The 19,318-nt window shown below is 38.8% G+C and overlaps 1 protein-coding gene and 1 long non-coding RNA gene across 2 annotated transcripts; one reads left to right on the top strand and one right to left on the bottom strand.

Moving 5' to 3' along the window:
• Nucleotides 1-1,692: 1,692 nt before the first annotated feature.
• On the bottom strand, nucleotides 1,693-14,704 carry LOC133720335 (probable disease resistance protein At5g66900). The gene is made up of 14 exons (XM_062146599.1): nucleotides 13,836-14,704; nucleotides 12,765-13,165; nucleotides 12,105-12,469; nucleotides 11,809-12,020; nucleotides 10,852-11,698; nucleotides 10,575-10,724; nucleotides 10,269-10,428; nucleotides 9,963-10,183; nucleotides 2,952-3,033; nucleotides 2,783-2,878; nucleotides 2,567-2,695; nucleotides 2,209-2,471; nucleotides 1,980-2,109; nucleotides 1,693-1,877 (listed from the first exon to the last, which is right to left on the bottom strand). The coding sequence occupies exons 1-14, from the start codon at nucleotides 14,482-14,484 to the stop codon at nucleotides 1,845-1,847; spliced, it is 3,738 nt and encodes a 1,245-aa protein (XP_062002583.1). The 5' UTR covers nucleotides 14,485-14,704; the 3' UTR covers nucleotides 1,693-1,844.
• On the top strand, nucleotides 3,088-4,745 carry LOC133720332 (uncharacterized). The gene is made up of 2 exons (XR_009851812.1): nucleotides 3,088-3,551; nucleotides 4,258-4,745. It is a non-coding gene; the product is annotated as an uncharacterized LOC133720332 (long non-coding RNA).
• Nucleotides 14,705-19,318: the final 4,614 nt, after the last annotated feature.

The raw sequence follows: 19,318 nt of genomic DNA on the forward strand, positions 1-19,318 counted from the left end.
CTGAAATGAGTTGCGAGGAGCGAAGTGTAGACCGCAGACCATCAAGGCTCAGGGAGAATCGACGGCGACGGCGAACCTTCGCCTCCAATGGCGGAGGAGCCGAGGAGGATTTCGATTTTCGGAGACGGAGACTGGAGCAGGAGCCGGTAATGGACGGAGAGAAAGAGATAGACAACTCAGAGAGGGGTGAGGGAGGGTCGACTGAGAGGGAGATTTCAGCTGCAAATCTAGGTTTTCAGATTTTGATAATTTGGGGCTGAGATCGTCGATACCATCGAGAGAGGGACTGAGGGACTGAGGGAGGCTAGGTCGATTTAGACGACTGGAGTGGTGTGACTCGTGTGAGTATTTTAGACTTTTAGGGTTGTTTATTTTTTATTTTTTAATATTTAACATATTATTATAACACCCAATTATGGAGCGACATATGGCATATGCTAAATATTTGGGTCGGTTCGGGCTTTCGGGCCCTGAAAATATGAAGACCGAGACCGAACCGAAAATATGCATTCGGGTCGGGCTTCGGACCGAACCGAAAATTTCTATACTAAAACCGAACCGAATCGGGCTTTTTTCCTCGGTTCGGGTCGGGTCCTCGGTCTTTCGGGTCCGGACGCCCAGCCCTACTCCCACGTATTTATCTATTTCCCTTTTTTTTCTTTTCTTATTTTTCTATTTCTCTTGTAATTTGACTATATTTTATGAGTATGAAAGTTTATTAATATTTCAGGGTTATTTTGGTACAATTTTTCAATTTTGACTAATAAAACCTCTTCTCTTATATTAACATTTTTTTATTTACAAAGATCCTATATGTAATTTTATAATTTTGGGACCATATATTTGGAGGCCCTAGGCACAAGCTATAGCTAGCCTACTTCGCCTAGCTAGGCCACGGCTGGGTCTGACCAAAAGAACACACTTTTAAAGTGTTTCTATCTGTTTAATCAAAACTATCTCCACTAGGTGTTCTTATACTGTGTATTTCAAAATTTTTGAGAGGAATCATGATGTTTGTTCCAACTTCCAACTTGAAAATTTCTTTGTGTTTCACTCTTTTCAGCCAAGATTCCGACCCAGAATTTGGTTAAGCCACTAGAAAGTTAATATTACAATTATGTATGGGGAGTGAAATTAAAACTGCTCTCTTTAGAGCATCTTTAGCAATGCTAGCCATTTTTGAGTCATTTTAGCTAAAATGTCATTTTAGCTAGCCACTTTAGAAATATGTCTGTATGAGTGCTCTCTATTTTATCTAGTTTTGCATTTATATTATTTTTAAATGAAGATTAAATAGTTTAAATGTATTTATAAATTACATAAAATAACTTAAAATGAATGTTTTAAATTATAGAGAGCCTCATCTCGCTCTCTATATTTAGGAGCGAGATAGCTAAAAGTTATAATAGAGAGCCACTTAGGAGTCTGGTGCAGCTGTTAAAATAGATAAAAAGCTAAACATGCTCTCCAAAATAGCTAAGAAGTCAAAATAGAGAGTCTGCTAAAAATGCTCTTATAATCCACACTCTTATTAAAGTTTTTAAATATTTATTTTCATCAACACATCATTTTATTATTAAAAATGCAAAATGTCATAACTTTTTAGAGAGAAAGTAATATAAAAAAACTAAGAAATGACTGTGAAATGCAAAAAGCTCACCCCCCCCCCCCCCCCCCCCCCCCAATCGATAATTGATCCATCAATGGTACGTACACAATATGAAAAGTCATCACCAGTATAGGTTTAAAACAAACGAGAATTACATATATGTTACTATTGAAAACGACTAGACACATGCATCAGTTTGTTTGCCTGCAAATAAGTTAGAACTAGATCGATCAGCTCAGCAGCTTCTATTTTGTTGAGAACACCCCATCTGCAAAACATATATACACTATGCGTTGTGAGTCTGGGCAGAAATGAAGGGTTACAATATCACTAATCTTAATTAATAATTACTGTTCATGTATGTGCTCACCATTGTCAAGGCAAACATCTCCAATGCCATTTTCTCCCTAAATAGTTGTATGTCTGCTTGTACAAAACTCAATGGTCGTCCGGAGCTCAAGTACTCTATGTAATTGAGCATGAACACCCCACAATCGCCACTGTACGTAAACAACACGATATTCACATAACCTAGTGATTTGGAGAGCACAAAGTGAAAATCTATCGAATTATCGATCATTTGACATCGACTAACTCACCTGACAATCTGTTGCGGAATGTTGTCTGCTAAATGTACCGCCTTAAACGGAGTAGTCAGAGGGGACAGCTCAGGCCTGTGTTCGTAAAAGCCAGACTGGACAAGTAGCGATGGCAACATTGTCGCCATGGGCTTCAATATGTTAGAAATGAACTCATCTTGAGTTGCAGACCGCATAGAATTGTATACCGTCAACTTTCTTCGTATTATGTCCGCGCATACAGCTACCCAATGCTGGTTGTTGATGTTGATCGGAAGGTACAACTGCCAATATGATCGATCACAGATTAAGCTATTTAACTGCTAGTTAATAATTAATCAAATCTGAACAATATAATGATAAACGTTTACAACTTTACATGATCAACTTCACTCCATCTTCGAGCATATTTAGGCGACTTGCCAAGCGGGTAGTCCCTAAGGTCTGAATCCCACGTATAGGACTTGGAGTTGTTCTGAAAATCCTCCCATCGCCCATTCATCCAACTCTATAAAATTAAGGAACATAAGTTAAGCCAATAAGTTTCGAGTCATGAAGAAATTTATAGTGTATACAAAAAGTCATCATTTCTTACCCAAAACACAGTATCCAAGATGGTCCAACACTGAGAGGAAGATTGGGACTGAAGATTTGCTCTCTTACGAACAGCATACAAGAACACATCTACATGCTGTGCATATATCAAGTTAGAATGCTTCACTCATTTCATCGTCTGACATTTATCAATTTAGAGATAAACTTACCGAGTCACTCAACCATGTGCCCGAGGTCATCAAGTCTATAAACCACTCTTTAGGTGCATCAAAGATTTCCAAGTTACACCGGCTTCATGCATGAAGATAAAATGGTTCACCAACAATATTGTGGTGATATATATATATATATATATGTTGTAAATCATTATGGCTATATCATGTAAATAGATATAGGGTAAATCATTATGTTGTTATAGGCTTACCCTTTCCATGTTTTATGGATGACTTTAGGAATCCTTGTTTTATGGAGGACTTTAGGGGTCCTTGTTTTATGGAGGACTTTAGGCTACATGTTCCCTATCTTCCACTATATGTAGTCCATTTCTCATCCATGTTATGAGGAGAAAAACAGAAAATACTACACTTATTATCTGCATCTAAACTCTCTCTCTCTCTCAAGTTCTTAGAAGCAAAGCTCTCTCCATTTTCTGAAACACTTTCTATGTTAGTTTTACAACACGTTATCAGCACGAATAGCTCTAGGATTCGGATTGCAGATTGACAAGAGAAGAGGTGAATAACTCTTGGGTTGCAGAGAAGAGGTAGTTCATCATTCAATCAACATCAGTCTACAAGCTCTACAACCAAGTAGGTTTTTCCAAACAAAAACCAATTTCGCTGTTTCATTTTACCTTCTGATGTCTGTGTTCCAGTATTTATTTAAAATAGTAATTCAACTCCAAAATTCACCAAATTTTGTATGCTGGAGTCCTTATATGTTTAGTACATCTCTGTAAATTTTCATATTTTTCTGGGTAGTTTTGCTTAGTGTTTCAGTTCGTTTTTTGACTGTTGTTCAGTAGGAACTGCAGTCACAGTTTATGACTTTTGTTGAAGCATCTAGTTTAACTTAATCCTCTATGAGAGACACTTATTTCTCTTGCATTATAATTGGCATGATTGAAAAAAAAGGGAAAGAAAGAGGAAAATCAATAGCTTTTAATTTAGCTATCAATTCATGTATATTGTGACGAATATCTATATATACTTGTTTGGACTTTGTGATAATGATACATCTTTCCTTCATTATTTATTATGATAATGTTTTGTGGTGTTACCTGCTCATATTAAATTTAAATATTTTACCCGCTTAAATTCTTTGCATTAGAATATATATGTGCGGAATGCAGGTACTTAACGAACCGGAAGTTCACACACATAAACATTGAACCAAAATTTCATACATAAATATTGAACCAGAAGTTCACATATAGTATCGAACCTGTAGTTTTGACAACACTGAAATATTATGAATCTTTCCAAGTAGGCTCACCCAATTCGATGTGATGTCTAGGCAAGATACAATGAGGCTGTGTACTTAAGAGAGCCTCGCTCCACCCAAACCTCATACTCTTACCTGGTCGTATTTAATTGGAGTTACCAAAAGGGTTGAGTAATAACTTTTCATTCCTTGGCAGACCAGCTTGAGCCCAGCAGGCCCACTCTCCCTCTGCGGGACCTAGCAGCCCAGCAGGCCTCACACACCATTTAAATTACGCATGAAAGGCCGGGTCACAAGCCCGCAGACTAAGCCCGATAGGCTTCACTATCAAGCCCATTCCTTTGGTCCAGCAGAATCAAATAAAAGGAAAAATGATTTGATTCTACTGAGATTTGAACCCAGACAATGTACATGTCATTATGGCTATTGCAAATAAATTCACCATATTTCATATGTGTAATTAATTGCCAGAAGCATTTATTCACATAATTGTGTGACAATTAATATGTTATATTACTAGCATGCAATTAATATCTCAATTGATTTGTGATTTCCATTTATTCAATTTGTGAGATATTATTTCAATTTGCTCTATTCAATATTATTGTGTTACTTGTCTAAATTTTCGCACTAGAATATATGTGTAGAAAATGCAGGTACCTAATGAACTAGAAGTTCTAAATGAACCAGTAGTTCATACACATATCGAACTTGTAGTTTCGATAATGCCATTTAAGAAACTTGAAGTTTCCTTCATAAATTCACCACACATGATAAAACCAGTAGATTTTACATGTTTAATCCGATTTTTCATACCATGTTATAGAACCTGAAGTTCCTATTAGTTGCTTATGGACGATATTACCCAAAGCACTAAGATTATTTGTTCCTTTCCTGTAAGAAATACCAAATCTCAACAAACTTGACTTTGTTTCTTTGGAGGTTTCCGGAAGAAACTATCTAAAGTGGTTCAAGATGTGATAATTCATCTAACTGCAAAGAAGATGAGATCAACAATCAATGCTAACAATGTCGTCATTGAGGCTTTTAATATGAGTGCCATAATTTTCAAAGGAAACATATGGAGAAAACACTCCAAGTTGAGTATCCGATGAAGAGGATACACAGATTCTTTGGGTCGCTCTAGAAGAGCACTTTCACCATCAAATGACCATTTTCTTGCTTGAAGCAAGACATGATTGGCAGAACGAAATTAGCCCATATGACCGTCTGCCACTTGGCCAAAGCCCAAGAGGCCATGTAATCAGGCTCCACGTGGCCAAGGCCCACGTGGTAGGAACCATGATGCCATAACTCAGCAAGCCCGAGTTGAAAGGAACACTGGTCCGGCCCGCTGCCACCAGAATCGATCAGCATGATCTTTGTTATCAATGTGGAGGAATTGACTGCTGGTCCCGCACCTGTTGTGCGATAGCCTAAGCAGTAGATGAGTATTACGCCAGTCACAGAACTCGAAATACCAACTTTATTAAAGGGTCATTTTCTATCGATTCCACACTAGAGATCATGGATTTTCAGGCAGTTACTGAACATACCGAGGATTAGAACTCGAAGACATGGGTATAATTGGCCCCTTGTGCCATATCTATTTCATCTTAATGAATGAAACATCTTCGGATTTTGGTGATTTATGTTTTCAATTATTTTGGATTATAGAAATGTGGTTATGTTCGAATATATTTAATTCAATAAACTTATTCATACATGTGATCCATTGAATTAAATAAATGAATAGGCATATTCTGTGGGGAAGTTTGTTGTCCGGTTAAAAGTGCTATTACGCACACCATACTCCGAGATCGGAGATATGTTTCAAACTTATTGCCCATGCATACCTCTGTGACAACCATATCAGGCCAATCCAACCTGATATAGGGCTATGGCAAAGCCCACTTTATGTTGTCCAATGGTACTGAATTTACCATTAATGAGGCCTTATATTCTCCACGTTCCAGAAGAACGTTATTGAGTATTAAGGATATTCGAACCAACATTTATCACGTTGAAACCCCTAAGAAAAATGAGTGTAATATCTTTGCATAACCTCTGAATGTGCGGCCAGAAGCGTATATTGGAGAAATTGAAATTTGTTAGCCAGAAGCTAACCAATTCGAGCAACTACTTGCTATGGCATGACCATTTGGGACACCCAGGTCAAAGTATGATGCACCGTATCCTCAACTTATCACACGGGCATCCCCTTCTGAATAAGGGTCCTGTGTTTAGTAACACATTACGCCAAACTTGCTCGTTAGGAATGTTAAACTCTAGACCATCATGTGCAAAGACTAGTATATACACACACCATTTTTCTGCACAGAATGCAAGGAAAATTTGTGGACCTTTCCAACCACCATGCGGACAATTTAAATATTTCATGGTTGTGGTTGATGTATCGACAAAGTGATCACATGTTACACTATTGTCCACAAGAAAATGCTGCTTTTGCTAAACTCTCGCCCAGATCATGAAATTGTGGATCACCACTCGGATTATCCCATAAAGTCCATAAGACCTGATAATGCCGGAGAGTTTATAGATTGTCACTTTGATGAGACAGTCTTCCCGCCGTTAGGGGGAGATAAGAACGTTACCGTTCCTGATGAACGACGTGAATTGACGTGGAATGTCCCCACTATGTCTCATCTCGATCCCTGAACCGCACAATGCGATAGTGAAGTGCGGAGAATTCTAGATCTACAAAGTGTAGCCCAAAATATGCCAGACGCTTTCTCTGATCTAGCTAAAGTGACGAGATCACATATACCTGCTGCAAATGTGCCTGCAAGAATAGATGTCCCTGTAGGACGCGTTGTCCCGGATGGACGAGGTACGACCATGGCGGCTAACCAGTCACATGTCCCTGCCCAGAAGCGAGGTAGACCACTAGGTTCGAAGGATTCCTATCCCCGGAAGAGGGTAAAACCAGCACAAACGAATCCACTAGACATCGCGATCTCAACTGATCCATCTCACGAGATAATTCCAGATTATGGGTCCGTCCTAGAACAGACAACGTTGGGGGACGCTCCAACGTTTGAACCCACTCTCGAGAATAGAGAAATCTTGATAAATTATGCATGCTTAAGTGAGATTTGGAATCGAAATGAGATTATCATCGATGATATATTTGTATTCGCGGTAGCTACCGAAATTATAACTAGCGATGACATCGAACCTCGCTCCGTTGATAATGTCAACGTAGAGACGACTGGCCAAAATGGAAAGAAGCAATCCAGGTCAAATTAGATTCCTTGACAAAGAGAAAGGTGTTTTGGACCTGTTGTTCCTACACCTCCCCATGTTAAACCTGTAGAATTTAAATGGGTATTTATAAGGAAGCGTAATGAGAAAAATGAGATTGTGATACACAAAGCTCGTCTAGTGGCGCAAGAATTTTCTCAACGCCCTGTGATTGATTACGAGGACGCGTATTCTCCCGTAATGAACGTCATAACGTTCCACTACCTTATCAATTTGGTAGTTTCCGAAAAACTGAATATGCAGCTTATGAATGTGGTCATAACTTATCTCTAGGGGGATCATAATACAGAAATATACCTGAAAGTTCCTGAAGAACTTAATATACCCGATGCAAATAGTTCTAGACCACGGAACACGCTCTCCATTAGTTTTGAGGCGTTCACTTTATGGATTGAAACAATCCAGACGGAGGTGGTATAACCGTCTAAGTGAATATTTAATCAGGATGGGATATGTGAATAATAAACTATGCCCATGCGTGTTTATTAAGGAAACAAGTTCCTAGTTTAGAATTGTGGCGGTCTATGTCAATGACATGAATTTGATCGATACTCCTGAAGAGATCAAGGAAACCGCAAAGCACCTGAAGTTGGAATTTGAGATGAAAGGCCTTAGGAGAACAAATTATTGTCTCGACCTGGAGCCCGAGCACAGTGCAGATGAAATTTTGGTCCATCAACCAAATTACATCCAGAAGATGTTAAGATGCTTTAATGAGGATAAAAGCAAGCACACCCATGATCGTCTGAAGTCTAGAGAGAACCGTATCGTCCTGCAGATGATAACGAAGAGATATTGGTACCAGAAGTCTCATATCTAAGTGCAATAGGCGCATTATTGTACTTGGCTCAATGCCCTAGATAGGACATCTCATTCGATGTGAACTTGTTAGCTAGATATAGCTCTGCGCCAACACGCCGCCACTGGAATGGCATGAAAGACATTTTTCCGCTACCTTAGAGGTACAACGGATATGGGCTTATTCTATCCCTACGCATCAAGGAATGGATCAAACCCCCTTGATCCTCAGAATGATGCTCGCCTTGTTGGATATGCTGATATAGACTATCTATCAGACCCGCACAAGGCACGTTCCCAAACTGGTTATGTCTTTACCATTGGGAATACTGCAATTTCTTGGAGGTCTACGAAATAGACACTTGTTGCTACCTCTTCGAATCATGCTGAGATACTAGCTCTTCAAGAAGCAGTATGTGAATGTACATGGCTAAGAGCCGTTACAAAGCATGTTCGAAGCACATGTGGACTGCATTCCACCACTGATGAACCAACCATTATCTACGAGGATAATGCTGCTTACATAGAGCAGATGAAGACGGGTTTCATCAAAGGAGACAACACCAAACATATTGCACCGAAGTTCTTCTTCAATCAGCAACAACAGGAGCATCAGAAGATTGAAGTCAAGCAGATTCGATCTGAAGATAATCGTGCAGACCTCTTTACCAAGTCACTACCAAAGTCTACATTCCAGAAGCATGTTCAAGGTATTGGTCTACGTAAACTATCTGAATTACCTAACATGTAATTTTCAGGGGGAGTCGAAATCAGGGGGAGTATCCCGAAGCATATACACTTGACCATCGTGTACTCTTTTCGTCCTTCGTCCAGGGTTATTTTGTCCCACTGGGTTTTGTTACCTGGCAAGGTTTTAACGAGGCACATCTTTAGAATGGTCACCCCACTTATACTACATCCTGAAGATGCTTTGATTTGACATATATGCATTTGCTCATCTTTTCCCTTCGACCACGGGTTTCTCCCACTGGGTTTACCGGGCAAGGTTTTGGTGTACCAAATCTAAATGCATCCCTCTCGTAGACATACTACCTACTTATGATGCTAATAAGAAGACTCCACTTATCTCCGAAGCTGTGATATTACTACTCCACACTCATACGCGTTGTGCTCTTTTTCTCCTTCGACCAAGGTTGTTTTTTTCCCACAGGGTTTTTATTACTTGGCAAGGTTTTTGATGAGACAACTTAGAAGCGCACAACCCATGCAACACTATTGACATGAAATATCCAAGGGGGAGTGCTGTAAATCATTATGGCTATATCATGTAAATAGATATAGGGTAAATCATTATGTTGTTATAGGCTTACCCTTTCCATGTTTTATGGATGACTTTAGGAATCCTTGTTTTATGGAGGACTTTAGGGGTCCTTGTTTTATGGAGGACTTTAGGCTACATGTTCCCTATCTTCCACTATATGTAGTCCATTTCTCATCCATGTTATGAGGAGAAAAACAGAAAATACTACACTTATTATCTGCATCTAAACTCTCTCTCTCTCAAGTTCTTAGAAGCAAAGCTCTCTCCATTTTCTGAAACACTTTCTATGTTAGTTTTACAACAATATATATATATATATATATATATATATATATATATATATATATATATATATATATATATATATATATATTTCTATGTCAGTAAATGATGCAGAAATGAGAAAGCATACCTGGCGTTTGGATTACTGATCCATGCCCTAAACTGCCTCACTATCTGTTCCTCAGACGGGAGAGGGCTAAGTTGATTGACCTTTTGAAGTTCGTGTGTTACCTTCTTTGAGTTTCTATCCATACGGAAACCTGATTTGGCAGCCCCACTCTCACAGTCTCCGAAAACACTTGTTATTTGTTCTGGAATGTCCTTGCCTTCCCATTCCTTCTCATTCTTTCCCTAAACATATGCAGGCAGTTATTAAAGCAGTCTTTGATAATCACTACAATCACAAAAACCAAATAATGTATTGCAAATATTTTACGTGTATGAGGTGGACAAGTAAATCCGTAATGACATCAAGTTTATTTGTAAACTCGTCTCTGAGTGCTTTTATCTCGGCCTTAAAGTCTGCTTGTAACTCTGTCTTAATGGTCTCAATATGTGATTTAACTGGTTTATCCATCACCTCTCTCTTCTCCACCCTGGTTGCAAAACAAAGTTGTATAGAAGAGATGCCTTAACTAGACATATGTAATATTGCCATAACTAGTAAATGTAAAGTAGTAGAAGCAGCTAGGAACTATGAAGTATATTCTAAATAAGATAGAAAAAACAGCTGCTTAGATACCTTGTGACTACAAGATTAGACTGACTCTGGGTGGGGAACAAATTATCTCTGGCCACCTTTATCTCACCCTTAAACTCTGCTTGTATGTCAGCCTGAACTGTGTTTATCTGCGATTCAACCATGTTGTCCACTACCTCTGTCTTTTCCATCCTGGTTATGATCAACATCACACTGTTTAGAATAAATATCTTAAGCTGGCATACATATTATCAACTGAAATTAGAAACTAGTCCTGAATATATATCAACTAGATAAACAGAAAAGCTTACATACATACCTTGTCACTACAAGATTAGTCCAATCCGAGCAGGGGTGCCAATTCTGTTTGGCCACCTTTATGTGTATCTTTCTGAGATAGGGTATGAAAGGTTCCCATAATTTTTCTGTATTTTCATCACATACCACTTCCTGTAACAACTTGAGCCACAAAACTGATGGGGGCAACTCCTGCAATTTTGAACACTGCCTCATATTGAGCTTTTTCAAACTGCACAACTCTCCAATATCTTCAGGCAATTCCTTCATGCTGTAGCAATCAGATATGTCCAGAAAGTATAGCATTTTGAGGCTTCTGATCGAATTTGGCAACTCTAACAAGTGTATACAAGACCTCAGCCTCAAGACCTGTAGATTGACCAGCTTTCCAATTTCTTCGGGCAAGGCATATAGCTTATGACAGTTTGTGATACTGAGCTTCTTTAGATGAATAAGATCACAAAGGTTGTAAGGTAAATCCAACAAATCATTGCAGTAATCAATGTTCATTTCTACTAGATTTGGAAATGCATATGTAATTTGGATGGAGCAATTGCTAAAAGCTTGGCCAATGTTACACATATATAAAGATATCTTCTGCAGACTCTTCAATTGTACAGAGTCATTAATTAGAGAAGGAATTGAAATCCGCTCTAATCTGATTCTCTTTAGATTTGATGAAGACCCCAAGAGTTGAAAATTGCTTAATTCAGCAGGTAAGAAACCATAATTTGTGACTATTAGAACCTTCAGTTTATCCATTTTCTCCACAAATTCGGGTAAGGCATAGTTCTTTGTCTGAAAGTTCAGTACTAAAACCTCAGCCTGTGGTAGTTGCATGTTGTGCCATTTTGTTGAGAACACTCCATCTGCATACATATGATTTGAGTACAGGAGCAATTGGATGATGAATACTAGACAAGTCTTAGCATGTATCTGTCTATGTGCAACTAATATCCAAATAAGAGAAATGAACTACCAGTTGAGATAGATAACAAGCGTGCTTTAACGGGTTGAAACTTCTGTTCTGTCCACCATCTGGGAAGATTGTCTCCACATATGTCAATAATCAATCTTTTTCTCTGTGCTATTGGTTCCTGACTAGTCTGATGGATAGCTAGCTCTCTAAGCGTATAGTGTTGGGTGACAAAGTGTTCGCTGAAGTATCTATCCACCTCCCAGTTATCTTTTCTGTTGTATCAGAATTTCTTAGAAGAGATTTTTTTTTAGGGAAACATATTGGCAAAGAAAGTGATGACCAGAAAACATGCATACCTTGTGCATACAAGATTTGCCAGACCCTGGGAAGCAAGTTCGTAGAGATTTGCAATGGACATGCAGTCTTCATCTAGCTCATATAGTTCTGCCCACATATCAATAAGGCCCGCAACAGGGATTCTCTGGTCTTCAGGAAACGAGCCAAGGTCTATGAAACATTCCTTGACGATAGTCATATCTCCTTTGTCCAAGAAAGCTAAGTTGTTTTTGAGGTAGTCAAGCAAATCACTCTCAGAATCAAGAATAGAAGAACCTCTTGACCATTCCATCAATCTATTTTGCCAAATCTCAACAGGCTGCCCGCAAAGTGACCTTCCTACCATTGTAATGGCAGGAGGAAATCCCTTACAGCGCTCCACTATCTGCAGTACAGTTCTCCAAATAAGCATCAAGTAGTTCAAAGGAGTAGCATATCCATAATTAGAGTTTGTGTAAATTATATATCTTAGGGGGTTCCATGATGAAGAAAATGATCAAATATAAAGTTCACTTGTCTCTATTATTCCTGAAGTTATGCATGAGGGATTATTACAGGTGGACATGATAAAGTGGATTTGTTCACTAGAATAGATGGATGTTCTGGATAAAATGAAGCAATCAGCTGCTTGTGAGGCATAAATAAGTACATATATTGTGAGCCATAGACTAGGGAATCACCTTTCTTGGAAGATCTTCTGGAATATAAGAGCTCCTATCTCCCAAGGATGCGGAATGACGAAAAAGAGTCATTGCATCTTCATGTGTCAGTGATGCTAAATAATATGCAGAACCAAATCTTGGAAATGCAAATCTTGATGTCACCAAAATCTTGTAATTTGACATTTTGATCGCGAACTTGTTAAGAAGGGATTCTGATCCAGACCAAACACCATCTAGGACCAACAGTAGAGGATGTTGAACAGTTTCCCTTAGAAATGTTTCCAGCCAGCTAACTGCAGTTACTTCGGTATTGAAAAAAGGCACCTGAAAGCCCTTAAGTTGACACAGTTCTCGAACAATATGGTTCAAGTTGGGCGTTTTGGAAACAGTAACAAAGAAGATATTTTTCTTGAATATATCTATACAAATACGATACAAGAAAGTCGATCAGAGAGTAAGAATTGACTGAAAGCAATAGTTCCAATAGAGCTTTGGCAAATAATTATTGGGATAAAAGGAATAATGAACTCTATCAGCAATGGGGAAGGCTTTTCACAGAAGCATTGCAAGAGAGAAACTCAGGTCTTTTAAAACAACTATCTTCTAGAAATTGAAATACAAAGCAATTCAAAATTCTCAATCCAATAAGATATACTAATATTCAAGAAACAGCTCAAGATTTTCAGCCACTGAAGTTATATATATGAGCAGAATTAAAATTCCTACTTTATAGTTGATGTTAACTCTTATAAAATACGCTTCACTAAAACATTTGATATCTTCAAGTAGCTAGCATTCCTCTAATACAAATATACTGATGCTAAAGTTTCCAGATTTTTTTTTTTTTTGGGTCGGAAAGTTTGCAGATTATTACTGAACAAAATAGCATTTCTACACCTGGATTGGTTGATGTTAACTATCATAAAATAGGCTTTAACTTAAGCATTTGATATATTCAAGCAACATTCCTCTAGTACAAATATAAGGATGTCAAGTCTACTACAGTTAGATTTTTCAATGAGCAGGTAATAATACTTCACCAATTAGGACAAAAAACAAAGTATGTCCATTCGAAAAGGCAGTACATACCTTTGACTTCCTGATCTTGACAGAAGGCTTTTGCCAATGTGGTTTTCCCACATCCTCCAGGACCAGCCAGTACAAGCATCGACACCCCATCCTTGAGAAAATTCTTCTTTAGTTCCTCCAATGGAGCATCCAATCCAACTGTAATCGTCGGAGGAGGTTGTTCATCAGGCACTGCACAACAACCGTTGATCTCAAATTGACTCTGTACCAAACCATTCCCTTCAAGTCGCTTGACCACAGTATCTATACTCCGCACCAAAACCAAGGTTTCCTTCACATCCCTTGCTTCCTGCACCTTCATTATATCCAACATTCTCTTAAGGGATCCATCCAACTGAACAAGTTGATCAGTGTAACGAGGCTTCCTGTAGTTCCACTTGGAAACTTTGGATAGCTTTCGAACGAGCTCAACGCCCTCCTCCATCTGCTTCTTACAGGATTCTATTTCCTCGTTCGGGAGGTTCAATTCAGCATTGTGCATTTCTATCTGTTGGATCAGCGGTTGCAAAGAATCAAGAGTGGATTTAATGGTCTTGAGTAAGGGTTTAAACAATGCAGATTTCTCCAACGCTTCCTTAACCACATCAAAGAGAGTGCCGAATGCTGCTCCAAGAGCAGCCCCTCCAACAAACTCCCCCACTATTACCATTCTTGATTCACAAATCAAAAGCCAACTGCTTCAAAGATTAATTGAAATGCAACAACATTGCCACTCCAATAAACTCCCCTCGACTATAACCATTCTTGATTCAAGAAATCAACATTACCCAAGATCAAAGTGAGATGCTCTTAAACTTAATTGGATCCATCAATTGAATTCCAAATAAAGGGTTGTAGCTGGATTCAATAGGAAGCTTGAAATTTCCTAGTTGGAGCCTATTGCCTTGACTTCGGGTCTTCGGGGCATTGACTTGTCATTGATTACCCGGTACAAAATCACTGAAGAACCCGCCGACAAAAATACACGGTAAACGCGGCTTACAGGTTCTTGGAAACTTACCTAATAAGAATTAAGGAAAGGCCCGCCATTGCTAAAGAGTAAAGACAGAAAAGCCAAACTAAGCGGCTTGACTTGAGCTATAGTTTGTATATCTTTGTTGTCGTGTTTTTTCTTTTGAAATACAACTACATGGCCTTGGGAATTTCATGTTGAGTTCCAGTTAAACTTTTGTATCTTGTTCTAGCCTCGTTCAAATATATATTAATCAGTATTATACCGCCAAAAAATATATATATTATATAGAGTATTGAGAGAGACAACTTGAATTTTTGTGGTTACTGTTCTGATTGCATAGTAGGTATCGCAACATTATTTTCATCACATGTGCTTATGTGTGTTACTTGTAAGCTCTTTCTTGTGTCGTACATTACCTCAAGCTGTACATGCATGCAATTCATTTCGAATGTCATTTTCATGATCTATTTCGGTCATCTCCTCTTTTCTTCTCCTGCGATGTTAGTCATCCTTATTATCAGCTGTTTCTGTAATTATAGAATAACTTCTCTCATGTCAATTATGCTCCAATATCTTAATTTGAAATCTATCCCCGCTTGATTGAGAAGTAGTTCATACGGCGGGTTAGCCTCCAATAAGTTCCTATCATCCAATTCCAAGTCTTAGAGGTAGTGAGTAGCGCTTTAACCTTGTGTAAAATATACTATTGCATGTCTTAATGAGAGAATCACATTCTTTATGATCAAACAAAATGTTGCCTCAACTTCAGAGAAAAAAACATGCAAATTGTTGGCTTACATAATTCACATTTTCTTTATTGTAACGTACTTGATGTGAATCACAAGTTTGAAATGTGAATAATATTGTTTGTGCGTGAATCCGGATGGAGGAAAGTAGAGCGGAAGGAAGTTGTAACTCGGTTCGGGCTTGACTTTCCTTGAAGAATCTGCAACAAAGGAATTCGTTAGGAGGAAGTCTAGAAGGTTCCGGACTTCTTTCCTCCGACACTCAAGTTAGACATGGGAGTAAAGCGGAAGCTATGCTATGAATTGGTGAGAATCAGAGTGGGAGAATGGAATGAATACCTTGAGCCCGAGTTGGGGCTCCCTTTATTTTTTTTTGAAAGGGGTTTAGAGCCCAGCCAAGCTGAGAGGCTCATCCCCACGCCTGGCTTATTGTATGATTTAAAATAGGGTTCGTCGAGGGGGACATAAGGCCTTGACCTCCCACATTATTACAAATATCTTTATAGAGTACATCCCGAATAATAGCATGAGACTCCTCTAACCATACATCAGAAATAACATTCGAACTAGCAATGTGTGCCAATCTATTGGCAATCCCATTTACTTCACGGAAGATAGGGGTCATCATGGGTCGGGCCTACCCTAAATTTTAGGGCTTAGGGTAGGGTCGGGCCGGGCCAAGGCTTCAATATGTAAGCCCTTACCCACCCTTAAAGCCCATCACGCAAGGGTCAAAAGGGCCGAGCCGAGCCAGCCCTTTCGAATAGGGCCGGATCGGGCCTTGCTTTGGATACCAGCCTTCTGCAGAACCAAAACTGTACCAACAGAAATGGTCTTCCCAAACTCTTCCTCGGAAAGGATTTTGCGGTGGATGGTAACGCCAATTGTACCTGTAGGATCCTGAAGCCAAAACATCAGCCACATCGCTATCTCTATTGGCACAAAGTGAAAAGTTGGGGAAGCAAATCCGTTTCTAGTTTTCGAAAGATAAGACCAACAAATGACCACAGAAAAACCACACATTTATATACAAACTCACCTTCAGAGTCAACATCAGATCACCAAAGACCATTTGGGGTGCAAGATTTGAATCATTTGATCATAGCAAAAACTAATCAACCAGCAAATGCAGAAGTACGGAACACCACACGAATCAGTGACTTAGTGACTATTCGAATTTCAGACTCCAGGAAATATAAGCTTTTGCTTTCGAACCAACAACAATAGAGCCCATCCTCGTCCTCGGTTTCGGGTCCTGACATCATCTTCGAAGTCATCGTCAATTGTGGTTCGGCTTCGCTTGCCGTCGTCCTCATCTTCCTCGAATCTGGGTCGAAAATTCCAGCCACTTAAGTTGTCAAGGTCGAGAGGTTGAGAGGTAGAGATATTCAAATAGGAATCTATTCTCTGCTTTGGTGCTGGTTTTCATGATTTAATGGGTCTCCGAGATCCTTTAGGTCGAGAACAATGGCTGCTACTAATCTTTAGGTCGAGAGATGTAGATAAGACTCTTAGGGGGGTGTATTCATTTAAGAGTCTACAATATTTTTTTGTATTTTGAAAGTTTATGGGTATTCAATTGAGATTTTAAACAATCCTTTAAAATCTTGATGTATTCAATTAAGATTTAAAATTATCCATTCAAATCTGCAGATATTCAAAAGTATACAGATTTTTAAGGATTTCATTAAATGCTGGATTTTATAGTGCTTTTTATACATATCAAAACTCAAAAACAATCCAACCACTTCCCAAAAGATTTCGATGGATTCTTTCTCACTCAAAAAATGAAGAAGCTCTTCACCAAAAAAAAAAAAAAAAGCAGCTCTCAATAGGTGACACTCATCCATTTTGTCTTAGACCTATCTTCCCACTATCCTCCTCTGCCTCTGCTCTCATCTAATAATTTTTTTTATTTTTATCACTATAGCTCTAGAAGCCTTAATCCTTCTAGCTAATTAAGCTCACTTTCAATGGTATTGTTAAGATGATACATACACACATGTTTCTTTTTTTTGAATCAAACCCGAAGCCGGGTGCCGATATATATACATATATTCATCTAAAGCCAGAATAGGCCGTTACATACATACATGTTTCTTTTGTAGATGAGATATGAAATAAATTATGTCATTAGTTTACTACTTTATTTTTTGTGTAACATTTTGGTTGATTAGTTTTCTCTTTTTATTCCTATAATACACAACATAAAGAATGGTAGATTGCATTATAGTTGGATCCATACATCCATTGCATTATAGTTCGACAGTTTCATTAATCAAGGCTTGAGGGCAGCCGCACCAGCCCTCTATTAAAAAAAAAAAAAAAAAGTAAACTACCAAAAACATCATAAGGACATGTAAAATCTAAACAAATACTAGTAAATCAATCCATTATAACCAATCAGAGTCCATATAGAATTTAAACAATCCGTGGATTAAGTAAATCCATGGATTATAAAAACTCAAATAAAATCTTTTAAAATCTGAATTGAATACACCCCCCTTAAGTTTTTCACTCTTGGAGAGTTGGAATTGGACTCTTAGAATTGGGCTTGTGACTTGCTAGGCAAAATGGGCTCAATTAATGTTGAATTTAGGCAAAATGGGCTTGTGGCAGATTCTATTGTTTTGTGTAATAGAAAATAGCAATTATAAAATATATATTTTAGGGCGGGTCGGGCTGGGCTTATAGGGCCGGGCCGGGCTTCATTTGCATGGCACATACCCTACCTTATTTGAGAAAAGGTCAGGCCGGCCCGTCCTAATGGAAGGACCCGGCCAAGCGGGTTTAGGGCGGGCTTAGGGCCGAAGGGCCAAATGATGAGGCCTAACGGAAGATATGTCTAATCTGAAATGAGTGAAAAGATGTCATATAAGACTTACAATCATCCATAATATGCCCAATTTCATATTTGTCCTCCATATTGTGTTGTAAAGCTGTAACAATGAGGGTGCAGTCACATTTGAGTTCAATATTAGCCAAATTCTGGTGGATAGCCAAAAGGAGGCAGCAGAATATGCATACAGGAAACAACGAGCAAGGGCTACCAAGCACTGCCTGTCCTCATCCCAGATTACCACTCCCACACCACCATCACCAAAGTCAACTTGGAAGCTACCATTCACATTAACTTTCAGTCTTCCACTGGGAGGAGTCTGCCATTTGGCTCTTTCCCTCCTCCGTTTAGTTCCTCCAGAAACATGTACCCATGCCATGATATTCATCAAGAAACTTTGTCGCCCATTGAGCAGCGTTCATAGCACTGAAGAAACTTCCCTTCCATATAACATATATTGTGTTCTCTGACCACACCACCCATTGTGCCATAAAGAAAGCACATGTTTGGATATTGTTCATCCCATCAATAACATTCAATATCCATTCCGATCCATTACATGTAGGCACCTCCTTAACTTTAGGACCCACTGAAGTACATTCCCAGAAGCAACTTGTGACAGTGCAGTCTCTAAACAAATAAGCATCCTCAATAGAAAGATTGCAAAAAACACAATTGGCATCTAGGATACTGACCTTTTTAAGAAGTGCACATCTTATCAGTAATAAACCCGGCAATAGCTTCCAAATAAAGACTCGCACCTTTGGAGGAATATTGGCCCCCCAGACTTGTTTCCATTAGCTTGCCAGGATCCCAAACGAACCCAATGAGCTACCAGCAAGGGTCGTTCTACCCTCATCAAGTCTAGCAACATGGTATCCACTCTGGATTGCATATAAGCCTTTCTATCATAATGTCAAACAAGATTGTCATCTGCCCCTCT

The sequence above is a fragment of the Rosa rugosa genome, chromosome 1 (genome assembly GCF_958449725.1).
Source record: "Rosa rugosa chromosome 1, drRosRugo1.1, whole genome shotgun sequence".
Classification (NCBI taxonomy): Eukaryota; Viridiplantae; Streptophyta; class Magnoliopsida; order Rosales; family Rosaceae; genus Rosa; species Rosa rugosa.

Excerpts from the sequence above, each read along its gene's own strand:
- LOC133720335 (XM_062146599.1), bottom strand. The coding sequence starts at position 14,484 with ATGGTAATAGTGGGGGAGTTTGTTGGAGGGGCTGCTCTTGGAGCAGCA. Across the intron at positions 12,021-12,104 it reads GCAAATCTTGTATGCACAAG|AAAAGATAACTGGGAGGTGG; the intron begins GTATGCATGTTT and ends CTGATACAACAG. Across the intron at positions 2,472-2,566 it reads GATGGAGTGAAGTTGATCAT|TTGTACCTTCCGATCAACAT; the intron begins GTAAAGTTGTAA and ends TCATATTGGCAG.